Here is a 17,084-nt window from a genome sequence, read left to right on the forward strand (position 1 = left end):
GTCCTCTGCACCCACCCGTTCGCCCAGCAGTTAATGCACAATGACCTTGGATCGAGAAGCACTATAATCGCCCGGTTGTGGGGGGGGGGGTTAAAATCCGCATGGGAACTAATTGGACCCACGGTCTTCTATTTGCACGGACGGGGATTATTCCGCGGTCACTGGGAGAGATATTAGTTTTAGGAAAGCTTTACTGACTGTGGAACAACTTTGTGAAAATTAGTGATATTCTGAGCATACTATTGGCCTTATTACGAGGTTTAAATAATCTGAGGATTGGTTTATAGGGACTCTCTTTAGCTATTGCCGCTTTCTCTGAATGCCTCTTTAATTACCCCCCGCGATGACGGCTTCCACCGTCCGCTTTTCATTGGCCAACCTTAGTTCTTCTCTTCAGATATCCCCCTCCACGTCTCCTCCAGTGACGGCCTTCGTTAACCTATCATGCTCCCCATGATGTACCCAATTAGTTTTTCTCTCCTCATTTTAAATTCCCTAACACTCTTTAACGAAGTTCTTCTTCGAAGAACTTCATTTTTTACTTGGTTCATCTAGTTTTATTTTTTTAAATTTAACTTCATTTGGTGGCGTCGGTTGGGGTAAGGCTGGACCCCTGTTATCAGCCAGGGGTGCTGTTTTTGGCTGTATGGGTTTGACGATTTTGTTTTAGATTACTGATGATTATACCCGGGATATATTTGATTCAAACATCTGAGCGTCCACAAAACATAATGGAAGTTTCCCGGAGAAACGTGAACAAGATATAATTTAACTTTAGTGCTGGCCTTTGCGGAATTATGTCCGGTAGATGATGAAATCGGGCGAAAAGGTATTGGCCCCAGTTTTTTGGGACGCACGCGGAATCATCTTCAGAGATTACTTTCAAAACTGGAAAACGATAAATGGAGAGTATTATGCGTCGTCATTGCAACGGTTGAGCCAAGAACTAAAGAAAAACCGTCCCCATTTGGTAAAGAAAATTCTCTTCCATCAAGACAATGCACACCTGCGCAGTTTCGATGGCGAAAATTACGGAAAACCAAATCGAATTATTACAACATCCATCATATTCACCAGATTTGGCTCCCAGTGGACCGTTTTACTTTCCAAACTAGAAAAAATGGTTTGGCGGAAAACAATCCACGTCGAACGATGAGGCCATCGCCAACACAGATAGCATATTATGAAGACCTTCCGAAATGCTACTTTTAGGATGGCTTAAAAAAGATGGAGAGAGTTGATAAACTTGCATAGAGCTAATTGGATATTATGCTGAAAAATAAATACCCATGCAAAATAATTTGTTTTTCTATTTTTTCTTGAGAACTTATTGAATGACTCACGCATAATGCGATTGGATGGATTTTGTCCAAAAGAGTTTGAACTTTTATATATTCCTCCTTCTTTAAGTAGGCTAATCGCTTATTTATCGCTAGAATAAAGGCCTGATCTTGCCATCCTTTCGATGGTGGTCATTTTTTCAGTATTCTATGATTACAATTTTGGGATTTTTTACATATTGTAAATTTGACATCATTAGAGAAAGATTCGATAAAATTACTGACCTATTCCGGCATTTTTAAGGTAGGTTCGTATCTGTAAAGGGGCGATTATTTCGTCGGTACTCTGAGGAAGTTATGACGCCATACACTTATTTTCATAGAACAATTTCGTTTGTTTTAATTATACTATTTTTAAAGAATTGCATTACTCGAAAAACAAACTGATTTTCAAGATATTGCTAAAAAAACAACTTTATTCTTTGCGAGGGACATCTCAAGCCAATAAACGAACAGTAAATAAACCAGAAAGATAAACATGGAAAATCTAAAACTAGTTTAGAAGAGGCCTATACACTACTCTCTCTTTCAAAATGTATCTTCAATCTATGGTCAAAGAATATATCCCAAACCGTACTCGATCACGGGAAGCAGACAATGTCCTCAATTGAAATTCCTGTGGTGGCGTAGGACACCTACTGCGAACCTTTAACTCCGAAGGTCTCCCGGTCCCGTTAAAATGCACGAACCTCCGCGTTCTTTACAGAACAGGAGGTATTATGGATGGAACATCATCACAATCTTTTCGAGAGCATGAACGGAATACTTGGGACCTAGTTATAAGCGAGCTACAAGTTTGACTACTGCATCTAAATATTCCTTCCTTTATCCATTGCTTTTCATTCTATGTAACGCATTTAAAAATTACATATCAGCCAGTTGTATTGAAGCATAACCATAGATTGTTTGATGAAATAACTAGATAGATATTCATTTGTTAAAAATATATGTCTGTGTGTATAATGTCTCGTAGCAAGTTGCTTTAATCTATAGGTTAGACAAAATATGCTCGATTAGAATATTCTTCAGCGATAGCCTATAAGGGGAAGCCATAGGTGTTGAGACTTAGTTTAAGTCGTATCGGGCGTTCCTCCAACAAGACCCCCACCTCATTGCTGTTTCAGAATAACGGCGTTAGCATAGTGATCAATTTTTCCCATTGACACATTGGCGCGCATAAAATATTCGCTTTAGGGGCAATGGGGTTGCATTCGGGTGGCCTGTACAGTATGTTCGGACCAAGACGCTTGGCATTTGAGATTAAAAATCGAAAAATTCTCGTCTAATTACTTTTGTGAAACGAAAATGTATACCTCGAAATCTGAATCGGTAATGAAATCAGGAATGCCAAAATGAAATAACAAGAGTGGAGTCTTGTGTCTTTTCTTATTCTCCCATCACAAAATTCACATTCACAAGATAAGAAAAAGTCAAAAACCCAAGACATCGGTAATCTAAAATTCTCCTGGCCTTCTGCTCTTCCAAATATGAACACAAAGAATTTATTCACAGTTTCATATTAAAAAAACTACCCTACCACCTCCTGCCACACACGTCAGTGTTGCCTTGCTTGAAAAAACTATCACACATCCTCGTGCATTCATGAAACTCATTAGCCCAAATTGAATACTTTTTCAGCCATACGGCTGTCTTCAATTGTTCCTCACATTTCTTGCAACAATTACAAAATGGACCTTGCTTTTTGGCCAACTTGGAATAATATTAGGTAGATGTTAACCCGTCTTATCCAATCTTACTTACATTTATTCTCCATCAATGCCCTATCTGACCATCCTCATCATCAAACACTGATTTGTCCATAACAGAAGAGAATAATAAATCAATTTTTCGTATTTTTCACTCCCAGTTCACTGATTTTTTGTCCATGCCTCACAATTGTAGACAAGTTATCTCTGTTCGTTCACGTTAGGTTTAATATAACACTTTCTAATGCCTGGAGCAGTACTGCCTAACCTATGTAGAGATTTCTTTGGGCATGGATCTTACTACGCTTCAACCATCTCGCTTACTATGCCCTTCCTGTTTCGTTCAGGTCACCCCAAAAACATTTCCCAAAAACTCATATCTTTTGAACTAAGGATTAAGATCCCTGCGATAAAAGTTACGTATATCTTTGAGGTATTGTTTTTCTGTGGGTCCTCTCTTTGAAAACTCAAGTGCTATATATATTTGGGAAACAAAGAATACGATTCTCACACTCCGGGAGGCGCCGGCAGGCGTATTCGTTTCGAAGTGGGAAAAGGTTAACAAGATTATAGATCAAGAAAATAGTGGGGGGTGGGTAGAGAGGATTTCGAATTTGGTCCAGCAACGCTTCTCGATGCGAGGCTGTGCGAGATGAACATGCATCGCAAATCGACATCGTGTCTCCATGCTATTAACTATACCGCGAGCAGACATCGAGGAGGAACCGATACGTACATCTAAGATGGATAAATATCGCAGTCATCCGATATTATCTGCGGTTCACCTCGTTGTGGGTGTGCATACACGCCGAGCAACTCCTCGGTCTTGTCGATAGAGGTGGGTACCGTTCAAACCGCAGCCTTCAACCCGGTCTGTTGTTGGGCAGGGCGGGAGGAGAGGTCACCTCACGGCAACAAGCCTCATCGCGTCTATAAGTGACGACATATTTAGGGCAGGGGGATGAGGCTCTTTCTGGGAAACTCATTACCCACGATTGTAGTAGTAGTATTTGGGGGAGGCGACAGACAGCTGAGGTCATTTGAACCCAGAAGAGATGTATAGGAAAGGATTAAGGGTAGAGAGAATCCCGGCGTCGGCATTAGTCTACTCTTAACGAATAGGCGCCAAGGGGTCCGCAGCTTAACGTCCCACCCAACGGACGGCGTACTAACTCAAAAGTGCCCTCCACAAAGCACCTCAAGTAGGGATCGGGACATCACTGACAATTTTTCGTTGCCGCCGGGATTCGAACTCGGGTGGTGAAGCCAGTACGTTAGCCACCGCACCCCTTACCCATGAATGGCCTGACTGTAGAATTGTACTTCAATACTCCGATGTCGAATGTGTGAGGTATTCTTTTGATGCGTTTTGATTTGCAGAGCAATAGCAATGCCAAAGTGAAAGGTTTATGTACAAAAACGAGAGAAGTAGTGCCGTACGTAGTCACTCTCAAAGATGTTGACTCATTAATTCGAACAAATATCCCGGTTTTTTTTTAAAGAGGTGATTGATTAGCACCTAACTACGATCAAAACGCGCCCATCGTTGTTGCCAGACATACCAAACTCGTGCATTGTGAAGAAAGTTGGCACACAATTTACAAGTACCCTCGGGTATCTTCAGTCCCCTCAAATAATAATAAAGGGACGACGCTTGCTTTTGATATGTTGCTCACGGATAAGGAGAATTTTCGTCTTTGCGGAGCGACGGTTAATTCACCCGCAAGGGATGAAGACGGCGTAAATCCTCAGAATTCATACGATATTGATCGAGTTGTTATTAAGTACATATTATTTTATTCTTGATTATTATATTCTATTTTAATCGAAAGAATAACCCACTTCGACAATTTTCCTCTTATTCTTTTCTTTTGAGAAATCGTGTAAGTTTTTTTTCGTTTTGTCTCCATTTACGTACTTAAATATATAGATACTAGGATAATAATAGTATTAACTACGCGGGGGAAAACATTTACGGTCATTTCGTTTTGAAGAATACCTACTCATTGGAGTAAACTTCCCTTTCGTTTCATATCCCATGCCACCGACTGCATATTTAGGTTATACCAAGATGTAACCAGCACATATAGTCATGAATTGATACTCCCTCAATATTATTTGTTATTTTTGTTTTCCAAACGAAGTTCAATTTTAAATCCATATAAATAAAGTGAATGACAACTTATCATCTTTGTGATTCCATTTAAACTGATGATGTTGACGGAAAAATAATATTCAAACTTCGAATTAGCTTTTAAATTGTTGCGTTGAATTTTAAATATTCATCCTGTTGAACGAGTCATTAAGGATCAACAAGGAAATTTTTATCACGGGGGTAAAATTTTCCTCCTCTTCTCCCCCTTTCACCTCTGATTGTTGTTGCCCACCATGGTGCTCCGAGATCCTCCGTCCTTCCCCGTAGACCCGTGACATTGCATTCCTAACAAGGAGTTGCCGACGTGGGAGATGTGGGGTGGGTGTGGGAGGCAGGGGAGGCTTCGGGGCGCCGCCAGCTCAAGCGACGAGGGCGCGCCGTCGTTCCGGAAGATTGACCATGGACGCGGGAGGGTGGGTCGCCGCCGGTGGATCGTCACGACTAACGCCCACTCACCCACCACGCTCTTCGGAAACGGTACATCGCATTCATGGGATCACCCGCGGCCCGTGCACTTTATTAATTAGGGCCCGGAAGTTAAAGCACTGCAAAACTCAAGCCTGGCAAACACCAAGGCGTAAAATAACAGGTACTAGGAAATGAATTTATTTTTTCAGAAGTACTAGGTATTTTCAATGTACTTAGTGATCATAATTGCTTTTATCGGATCGCGATGGTTCGGTGGCTTACAAACAGGATTCTTACCGAGAGGGCCCAGGTTCGAATTCTGGAGATGGCAGATCTTTTTCAGTAGTATCCCGATCACTACTTGAGGTGTATTATGGAGAGCACTTTAACTTTAAGAGTAGGCTTATGCCAAGGCCGGGTTTTCCTCCACCCTTCTTCGTAGAAGTAGTAGTTGTAGTATTGAGGGGAGGCGACCGACAGCTGAGGTCATTTGCGCCATAGGGGGTGGACAGGAAAGGATGAAGAGTGGAGAGAAACCCGGCGTCGGCATTAGCCTGCTCTTTACGAAAGGGGTCCGTAGCTTAACGTCCCATCCGACGGACGGCGTACTCACTCATAGTGCCCTCCACATAGCACCTCAAGTAGGGATCGAAATACCTATGAAAAATATTCAACATTTGAACCCGGGCCCTTTGGGTGGGAGGCCAGTACATTAGCCCCCGCACCATCTCGATCCCCCACCCTTCTTCGTTTCCCATCCATCCCTAATGGCGCAAATAAACTCTCGCCTCACCTAATAACTACTACTATTTGGGTGAACCTGAGGCTGGCCTTCCGGTCAGTAGTCCAAGGCTCTACGTTTGGACTACCTGGCACCGTATAAAATCAAATGAAACCAAATCTAAATATTGAAATTCAAAATTAATACCTATACCTCTTTATTACATCAATTTTAAAAACATTACTTTTCAACGTCACTTTAAACACTGTTAACAAAAAAAACCCGTTTCAGGCCATACCCATCTATCCTCATAATTTCGAATGAAAACCATAAATACAGTAATCAACCCGAAGGTCGGTTTGCTAGGAGATGAGTTCACCCAGTGCTAAGCCCGACGGCCTGGGAAATTCACACATCAGGGTCGGGGGAGCAGGTCCTTTTCCTATGCCGGTTATGGTTTCCCAGGAAGATCTGGTACCCGAAAAATCACATAGCTTGGGTCCCCAGAGACTTGCCCGGAAATCGAACCCGGGACCCTCCGGTCAGCGCTTTACGCTTGGACTACCGCGACCCACAACTTCGTATATAATACATTATTAATGTATTATATAATTATTACGAAGGGTAAATGAATGACAACCGCACACCCGCTTTAACGTGACCGTGGAATAGTTTTATTCATTAGCAATGACCAAAGCGTTGATACATTTATCCCACGAGGAGACGAGACGATCATTTCCAGTTCTGTAAAAAAACGTAGGTCGCTGACCGCACCCACTCTTGCACTTCCTCGTCCGAATAATGCAGACGTCCACTAATGTCTTTCTTAAGGCCGCCAAAGATGTGAAAATCACTGGGTGAAAGATTCGGGCTGTACGGAGGATGTTGAAGTGTCCCTCAACCAAATCGCGGAAGCGTAGCTTTCGTCGGATAGGCAGTATGGGGGCGAGCAGTATCATGCAACAGGATGATTCCGTCCGACAGCATTCCGGGGCGTTTTGCCTTAGAGGGCCGTCGCAGTTTCTGTTAAATGAGACTTCACAGCGCTGCGCATTGATTGTGGTTCCACGCTCGAGGAATTGGATAAGGTCAAGGCCCCTGCAGTGAAAGAAGAAATCATTATGACCTTATCTTGTACTTACCTTAACATATTCGGCTTTCGTTTGACTGTCCCTAATATTGGCCATTAAGCAGTCATACAATATACCTCTTCAAACTAGAATACATCGGACATATGACACTTACCAGTCATATAAACACAAATCAGGTAACACATGAGAAAATCATATGAGTTTTTCTACGAATAAAATAATCATTCGCCGAGTACAGAGCTTAAGAGACTAGCGATGAGTACAAGTTTTTTAAATAATTGGCAGAGCAGGTTTTTCTGGCATTGTGGGGCAGTTGATTAACTGATTCTATACCAAAATTATTCAAGCAATGCTGTAATCTGGTTAATCTGCAGTTACACATGATGATGTCCTTTTTTATTCTGGTGTTATAATCATTTACTTCGTCTTAAGTGAAACAAATATAAGTCATCATTGACATAAATCAATATTTTATAGACATTCGTGCTATACAAAGTAAGAATATTCAAACTTATTAATAATAGTCTACAGTGTTCTGTTGTAGAAAATTGGGTTATTATACTGACGGCTTTTTTTAGAATAAAGACAGATTTAATATCGGGAGCACAGCCCCAGATTAATAACCAGAGTTAAGATGACTGATAACAAAAGCCAAGTATGGACCTTAGGCGAACTATAGTAGCGTACCATCATCATCTTTATTAATCCAAGTGCAGCACTTGCCACTATAGATACCGTCAGTAGAAAAACATAAATACATACATTAATTACCGTAATGAAGAGATACATATGCATAATAACCGACTGTAATCGACGTACATGATATAATGCCTACTACCGTTACTGGAGATCAGAGGAAATTCTTGTAATTGTCCAATTTAGAAAAGTGTGATTATTAAACCTGGCAAAATGGGATACAAGTAATTGTGTCAGCAGACTGTTGTATGAAATGGGTTATTCCGAGACGGTTTAACGATATTTTTTGAGACATTGGGGCTTCAATTCCTGTTCATTGATCTTGAGGACAGGAGAAAGTTCATAAAACTGCCGATCTCAATCTCCCTTCTTAATAATTTTCCGCCGGGGAATTTGAGAGCCTTTGTGCCCCATAGTGGGGCATGATGCCTCGCCGGGCAGTATTGCGCATTTCGTATCGCAGGTTATACTGCTTGTGTTGTTTTCGAACGTGGGGATAACACTTTATCTCATGCTATATGAAAATCTAAAATGTTATGCTTCCTTGTCAAAGAGAACTATAAATCAATACTTAAGTACCTATTGTGCCTCATTTTCACGCACCGCCCGAAATTTTATTTTGTTGTGTTTTGTTATATGTGCTTGAGGATGAGTGATAGAGGTTTGTTTTTAATCGGTGTACCTCATGAAGTTATGAAACGTATTTTGGTTCATGCTGGTTTTGGACATGATACGGATATTGATAACTATGTTATAGTTTCCAGTAAGTATCTACTGGAACCTTTTAGGACCAACAAAACTCCTTGTTGGGTTCAGTTATGTTTGCATGAAAATAATAAAGATAGTAAAAGGATTAGATTAGCTCTGGCAGTGGGATTTCCTGGTGCTAATGGGACAGTGATGATTGCTAGTGATGTATTATGTCATAACATTAAAAAAACTGTAATGCCTAGAGGAACTGTTCGTTTTAATGAACGACTTAGAATGAAGTTCCACATAGTGAAGGACTCTCCTAAGTTCGCGGAAAGTTTGGAGTTGAGCCAAGTGAGAGAAACGTTTGGGGCCCATAAAGATGATTTTCGGATTGAAACTGTGACAAAATCGTTCTTTAAGGTAGACTTCCCTGAGTATAATGCTATTTGACTAATTTTAGTAGCTTCGTTATAGGCGACATAATCAACAAGCAGTGCTTACTGAAATACGTTTTTATTCATTCAGATTCCCAGGTATGTGCATGCTGGTGATATTTTGCGTATATCCAGACCAAATGATCAGATTGCCCATTTTGCAGTTGTCCGGCTTCAGGGCGACTCAATTTCGCCTTGCTTTTTAGTTCAAGTGGAGAAAACAAAAATTGGACAGGTATTATTCATTAAGATGGCCATCCTGAGAGTATACAGCTCTACCATGGCATAAAATGGTTTGATTCTGTGATACGCTCTGATAGATTCTATTTTGGCAAACTTTAGTTCTCGTATTGTTCTCTTTTGTAGAACAAAACTTCTCTTAGCAAACGCCGATGTCTTGGAATTTTGGGTCAGATGTTTATAATGGAATTCATTGCTGATATATTTGTGTGATGATATTTTTCATTATAATTAATAAGAAAATGGTCATCCCAAACCAGTTATTTATATGATTTTAACATCAATTAAAGCCCTATCAATTGCCAATTAAGGATGTTGAAACACATTAGTATATTTTTAAGGATTTGGCCGAAAAATGGACCTTCTGGCTTTAAATTAACTTAGGAAATTTAATTTTTTTAATCAAAGCTGTTAATGTAAGAATAATTAATTTTAAAATTCTTGCAAGTATTGGCAATTACAATATTTAATTTTTGACCTTTTAATGGTTACAGGGTCCAGATATTAATTCCTATGTTCCAACTTATCCAGTGTGCCTACGGACTTTGAAGAGCATACCACCTCTCACTGTTATCAATTTCAAAGAATTTCTTATTGACAAGTACGTATATATCCTAGTGTTCAAATGGGATTTGTGTTTAAAGCTGTGGTTTTTAGTTGGTCTTCTTAAAATTGTGCATCTAAAGAGAAATTCCCTCTGAATATGTTGCATAAGGGTTTAGATGTAGTTGAGGTGCAATTGATACCAAATTTTTTTACTTTTTTCAGTGATGGTATATTCTCTGATTTCATTGCCCCAGTATGGTGATTTTATGTTACATCATTTGTATGGATTTCATGAGACACAATTAAAATAAGAAAGCCTTCAAAATTCCACAGTTCTGAGATGATTTTCCTTTTTTGTAGTTCTACAAAAATTGTAAATAAATTTAGAGGGGCATTCATAGTACAAGATTTGTATCAAAAGTATCGAAAAAAGTTTTGGTAAAATAGATTTATTTCAGATATTGGTACAATGCTTCTAAATCCTTCAAGGCACATCCCTTGAGCATCAAGTCCCTTTTGCCCTTGCAAATTCAGGACTGTAAGGGGCTTGGGGAATCATCACCTATTTGTCTTTTTTTGTCAGGTAAGTGACTCTGCTCTTGGTTGTTCGTCAAGTAACCTTCAGGACGAGTTTAGCGTAGATCTTTCACATCCCCAAATTGTCAGGGATAATGGTGTGCACTGTCATCTTATCTATGCCAATATGCGATCTGCGATCATGCTATCACAATTGATGGAGACAGCCTGAATTCAGCACTTAATGCACATGTCGTCGTCGGTTCTTGACGTTGACGGTCGTCCAGTGCAGGGCTTGTCCTCTACACTCACCCGGCCATCTTTAAAGAGCTTGTACCACTTCACACTCCAGTTTGTGACGTGCTTTAATCCTTGAACACTAGGGGAGTCATGCCCAATGTCGCTGTACCAGGTTTCTCCAGTCCAATACAAAATTTGATGGTGCACTGCTGTTCAATTGCTGGCTGCATTTTGCACTTGCACCAATTCACTCGGCAGGGGTCCACTAAAAACACAATCGAACGAATGCTCACTGGCATTTGGCAACTGTTGGAAGTCAGACCCTCCAACACTGAGTATGCATGCTGTGAGGTACAGCCATGTCAGAAAAAATTGTTCCTATAATCTCTTGTGCAAACCTTGTATGTCATTTAATCTGAACTGTCTTTGCATTATGGGGTTAGGGTAAAGGCTAATGCAGGAGAAATATGCGCATCTCTCTTGCCTTACTGTAGTTTCTCAACTTGAAGGTTCATTTATTAGGTGAAGGTAGAACTCTCACCAGGTACTATCTTGCAGTAATCATCTTAAATTGATGTTTTAATGAGGCAGTGCACCTTTAAGTTCATTCCCCTTAGTGTGCCACTCATAGCATCCAACTTGGTAGTTGTGGAATTCAGAAATCCTCACGGATTGGATTTGCTGATTGATTCCTAGAAGCATCATCCAAATTTGAATCAGGTGCCTTTTGCACTTTATATGAATACTCTGCCCATTGAGGCTGTCGTGCTGTTCACAGGTTTGATTATTAAGCCACGGCACCATTAATCAAACCTGTTAGCAGCACGAGAGCTAAAACAAATTCATAATACCTTTGAATAAAAGCTCAAAGTTTGACATTCTGGTGTATTCTCATCTGATACCATTCCACCATACTCTCTTCAAGCCCATTCTCTGAGTGAGTGTAATGCAAATGATAAACTCATAATATTTATTTGTCGATTTCCCACAAAACCTGGAGTTTTCCTTTGTTTGAGAATATCATGGTGCGGATGCATGCATTTTCAAAACTGATTTGTGATGTTAATGCAATCCAGTATACTGCAATGCAGAAAACTATAATGAGAGTTTAAATAAGATAATTGTAAGGGGGGAAGAGTCGTACTAGTCCAGGGGTTGAGAGTTGGACTACTGACCGGAAGGCCTGGGTTCAATTCCCTGGCAAGCCTCTCTAGGCACCCTCAGCTCCACCCAAGATATGTGAATTTTCAGGTACCAGATCTTCCTGGGAAACCACAACCAGCATAGGGAAATGACCACAAATTTAAGGTAAAATGCCGGGCACAGAGAACAAACAAAAAAAAATTTTTTTTTCTAAACAAAACAGTTCTTGATTGGAACACCTTACCTGCAAACCTGTTCGAGCCCTTTGCTAACAGAGTGCACACTTTTAAGAAAAGATGTAAGGAACAAATGTAATAATTTGATTGAATTGTGGTGTAAAATTATATGTAACAGCTTAATTTTTTTAATTCATCTTTTTTTTGTATGGAAGGTGATGCTCCTCAGAAAATAATTCCATAGCTCATATGTGACTGAAATTTGCCATAATAAACCATTTTCATTATATTTAAATCTACAATTGGTCTGTAATGCCTTTGTTTTTATGCTGGGGAAACTTTGGAGCTCTCAATTTTCATATAGTTAGAAACTTCATTGATTTGAAAAATATTTAGAAACATATTAGTAGTTGTAGTATTGAGGGGAGGCGACTGACAACTGAGGTCATTTGCGCCATAGGGGATGGATAGGAAAGGATGAAGGGGGTAGAGAAACCCTGCATTGCCGCCATAAACAAACCAAGAACACAGTAATCTATCCGAAGGTTGGCCTGTTTGGTGCTCACCTAATACGAAGTCCGATGGCATGTAAAATTCTCAAAGCAGAGGTGGGGGGACTGAATCTTTCCCTGAACTGATTATGGTTTCCCAGGAAGTTCTTATCCCCAAAAAATCACACAGCCCAAGTGAAGCTGATATCGCCCAGGGAGACTTGCCCAGGAGTCGAACCTGGGCCCTCCAGTCAGTAGGCCAATAGTCTATCCCTTGACTACTGCCATATTAAATAAATTATTGAGAACTACGTGGTTCATAGTAGTATTTTTAGGGGTGGCGACCGACTGTTGAGGTCATTTGCGCCATAGGGGATGGACAGGAAAGGATGAAGGGTGGAGAGAAACCAGGCGTCGGTATTAGCCTACTCTATACGAAGGGCGCAAAGGGGTCCGAAGTTTAACGTCCCATCCGACGGACGCCGTACTCACTCAAAGTGCCCTCCACAAAGCACCTCAAGTAGGGATCGAGATACCTCTGAAAAATATTCAACACCACCGGGATTTGAACCCGGGCCCTCTGGGTGGGAAGCCAGTACGCTAGCCCCCGCACCATCTCGATCCCCAGAAGCATAATACTTCACTTTGAAATGTATTATTAACTTTTGATTGTGGTGAGAATGATTCTCTCTCTTTGTCTCCTGCAGGTGTCCTCCTTGGCTCCTTAGACATGCTACAACTCTCTCCAGTTGCCTTTTGCCCTTCCTGCCCACTCCAAATGACCTTGACCTCGAACCACCCCCTGTCCGAAGCCTCCCCGTCATCCTCGTCAGTGGCCCCCAGGGGTCGGGCAAGAGGGCTGTCATTGCAGCTGCATCGGGAGGGGCCTCAGGGCTGTGGGATGTGGGCAGCCTCCACCTGTGGACGCATGACTGTGCGGAACTCAGAGGAACAGGCCCTGGGAGCATCGAGAAGACCCTCGCCTCCATCTTTGCCTCCCTCTCATCAGCCGCCCCTTGCCTCCTGGCCATGCACAACATCGAGGTGAGAATTGTTAGGGAGCTGAACGGGAGGGCAGGGGTTTGTTCCTGGTGGATGGTAGAGTTCTCATTATGGTGTCATTTCTTGTGAGCAATAGACTGTCTTAAAAATTTATGCCTGTAAAGAAATTTCTCGTATTTCATTTTTTAAGGGTCTGGGGATGTTAGGTGATTCCGTACTATTTCTCACTCATCTTCGTTCCATTGATGTAGAGTTATTAATTGTGTAAGGTTTTCCTAGGTGAAATTAGAATCATTTTGACAATATGCGTTCCATAACAATTTAATACTGGTCAATATTAAATTCTAAAATTGAAGATGCATGAAACACGTTATTCTTATTGTCAAATTTGCTAATAAATTCAAGAAAACATATTACAATTTCTTTGATTATATCGATTTGGGATGGGATACTCAACAAGTAATGTCAAACAACTGATTGCTGCGTTAACTACACCCTGTTGTATGGAATAAAGTTAAAGTCTGGGATGAACTCCCCCTGCGGTGACCGGTTATCCGGTGAATATTTCATAGGCATTGCATGCATATCATTCATTTGCTTACATATTGCTTGAAAAAGTTACAAAGGCGATGAATGATAAAAAGAAAAATTTCAGATGTGATACGGTGGAATATCATGATTGATTAAAAATGGGCAATGTTCCATAAAATAAACGTCATCATGACCGGTTTTAATGTAACTACATCATCATCCCGTATTTTCATGTAGTTACATGGAAACTGGTTGTAATAAAGTTTATTTTGTGGAAAATTGCCAATTTTTAAATAAGCGATAATGGTGTAATATTTATTTCATAATTAATAACTTTGTGAGATGAGATGGAAAATTATTGAATCTATATGATTTTGTTTCTGATTATTTGCCTATTTTTTCCTATGGAATGTCTTAGTTGATAATGCCAATTAACTATGAGGGTAATTTGAAAAGTTCTCGTAGTGGAATTGAAATAATCAGCTTACATCATTGAAACTTTTTTATTTTTCAATGTTTCAGCCTCCCTGTACACTAATGCCATCTCGAATGATCCCATTTCAAAAATTAGATTCTTACTGGCTAGCAAATACTGCTACCTTGGCTCTTAGTTCTTTGTTTGAAGGGAATCTTCATTCACCAAGGAAAATTTTTAGCTGGGGGAAGAGATGGAAATCCGATGGAACCAAATCAGTTGAATAAGGCAGAGGTGTGGCAACAATTCGTATCTTACTTAATGTATTTTCACCATGGCAACGACACTTGTCTGTGTGGGCATGCATTGTCTTGATGAAAGATGACTTTTTTCCTTGCCAAATCTGCCCTTTTTTCATGTATCTTTTACTGTAGCTGGTCCAGCAGAATCCCTTTCGTATCCCAGAAAACTGAAGCCATCGCCTTTCCGGCCAACTGTATTGCCTTTGCTTTCTTTGTTGGCTGTGAATCATCATGTTCCCACTGCTTTGACTGCTGTTTTTTATCTGGGGTATAGTAGTGGACCCAAATTATATCTGTGGTCGCAAACCAGTGCAGAATAGCTTGTTGGTTGCTCTTAAAATGTGTCAAACATTTTTCAGAAACTTTCATCCTGATGTGATCCTTTGCGAATAATAGTCTCAGGAGCCATCTAGCAGATAATTTCCTCATATCCAATTCCACTATTAAAATGTGGTATGCCTGTTCAGATGACATCCCTACAGCTTCAGTGATTTCTTTCTGTCCTGCGTGATCCTCAATGACCATTTTATGCACCTTTGCACAAATTTCTGGGGTAATGGCACATTTTGGCCGACCACTACGCGTATCATCATCTAAGCTGTCCTGACAAAACTTAAATTCGATTGTCCCCTAGGCAGCAATTGAATATGAAGAAGCAGAGTCCCCCAGAGTGTTCTGAAAGTCCTCATGAATTTCTTTTGCTTTCATACCTTTCTTTCCGAAGTATTTAATCACTGCTCAAATCTCAATTTTTTCCATCTTCCCAGATCACTACACGGGAACTACAACGGAAAGGTGTCTGCACCACAGATCACTTCCCAGAGCACAATGTGTACACTCACAAAGGATTACCGATTACTATGCGGGAAACTCTTTGTGCTAGCGCTGACATCTGGTAGTGATTCTGAGAACCTTTCAAACTACCCTCGTAGATCACCTTACTTATTAAAGGGAAATATTTCACAAAAACAATACTTGAATTTTAATTATTAAAATTATTCATTGTAATTACTCCCTAAAACAAAATAATAATATTTGTCGAATATTTCCTGAAGGTTACTAAAAAGGCTTTGATTCTCTCGACCGATTGTCATTAATGCCCAGTTATTCCTCAAAACATTCAACACTGCTTGGTCAACACCATATGTACATGTAAATTTCCTCTGCAGTGTCTTGCCCTGGGACGGGATGGCCCCGATGAAGGTCGGGGCATCGAGTCGTGGCTCCAGTGGTTGACTGACCTGAGGAGGAAGCGCCCCGGAGTGGTTGCCGTGGTAGCAACCACACGTCTGCACCACTCGGACCTCCCAGCTGCCCTTGCCCGCTTATTTGTTGAGGAGATCTCATTGCACGAGCCACCAGACTCTGCCGGCCGAGAGAGGATGATTGGGTGGATGCTACGCCTTGTGGGGGCCGTACACCCCGATGAGCTTCCCATGGCACTTGCCCTGCGCACAGCCGGCTTCATCTTTGGTGACCTTCAAGCCCTGATCTCTGGGGCTCTGAGGTTTGTGTCAGTGCAGACCCCCTCACGAGAAGTGCTGCTGTCAATGGGATTGATGACTTGCCTTTTGGGAAACCCAGAATATTGGGTGACTCTGGGTCCCAGGAAAGATGCGTAATGAGCTTGTGGAGTTCTTAGCAATGCCTTATCGCGTGCTACCCTATGAGAAATCCTACGTATGGAAATCAGTAATGGTACATTCAAAGCGTAAATATTTGGAGTTGGATCAATAATCTTGGTATTATTGGAACTAGATTCAAGAATATATTGCAGTGGCCCTAATTATGCAATATGCCAAATAATGGTTTGCCTGTATGGTGGAAGTTCCAATTTTATCTATTGCTTTTAAGCATGAGAGACACAAGCACTATGTACAAGTAGTGAGAAATATCAATAGCTTTACTGCTAATTCTTATTTAATAAATTGACTTACTCCTCTGATGAACAAAGGAGTATTACACTTTAGAAATTCTTATGAAAATAATGAAATATTAGTGATATTCATTCCTCAGACAAGATTAGCATTAGGAAAAGTTCGTCCCCAGTTTTTGGTATGATGCATCACGGAAAAAATCATTTACTGTTCTCGATTAAGTTTTTTATTACTCCTATGACTAGCAATTCCATTTTTAACCAAAACTTTATTCTGAACTTTTTCACATTTGGTGGCATTTTGATACATGGTGGTTCATGGATATCAATTAGAAAACATAATTTCTCATATTTGCCATTGT

The 17,084-nt window shown here is 40.6% G+C and overlaps 1 protein-coding gene across 1 annotated transcript in view; it reads left to right on the forward strand.

The window, feature by feature from the left end:
- The first annotated feature begins 8,625 nt into the window (after positions 1-8,625).
- Positions 8,626-17,084, forward strand: part of Pex6 (peroxin 6) — a 28,988-nt gene continuing 20,529 nt past the window's right edge. Inside the window, exons 1-5 of the mRNA XM_071585202.1 lie at positions 8,626-9,230; positions 9,336-9,479; positions 9,979-10,085; positions 13,304-13,640; positions 16,016-16,353. Coding sequence (XP_071441303.1) covers positions 8,649-9,230; positions 9,336-9,479; positions 9,979-10,085; positions 13,304-13,640; positions 16,016-16,353 — 1,508 coding nt within the window. The 5' untranslated portion in view covers positions 8,626-8,648. The remainder of the gene's footprint in view (positions 9,231-9,335; positions 9,480-9,978; positions 10,086-13,303; positions 13,641-16,015; positions 16,354-17,084) is intronic.

Source organism: Hetaerina americana, unplaced genomic scaffold, assembly GCF_022747635.1.
Source record: "Hetaerina americana unplaced genomic scaffold, ioHetAmer1.1.p SCAF_2, whole genome shotgun sequence".
Lineage (NCBI taxonomy): Eukaryota > Metazoa > Arthropoda > Insecta > Odonata > Calopterygidae > Hetaerina > Hetaerina americana.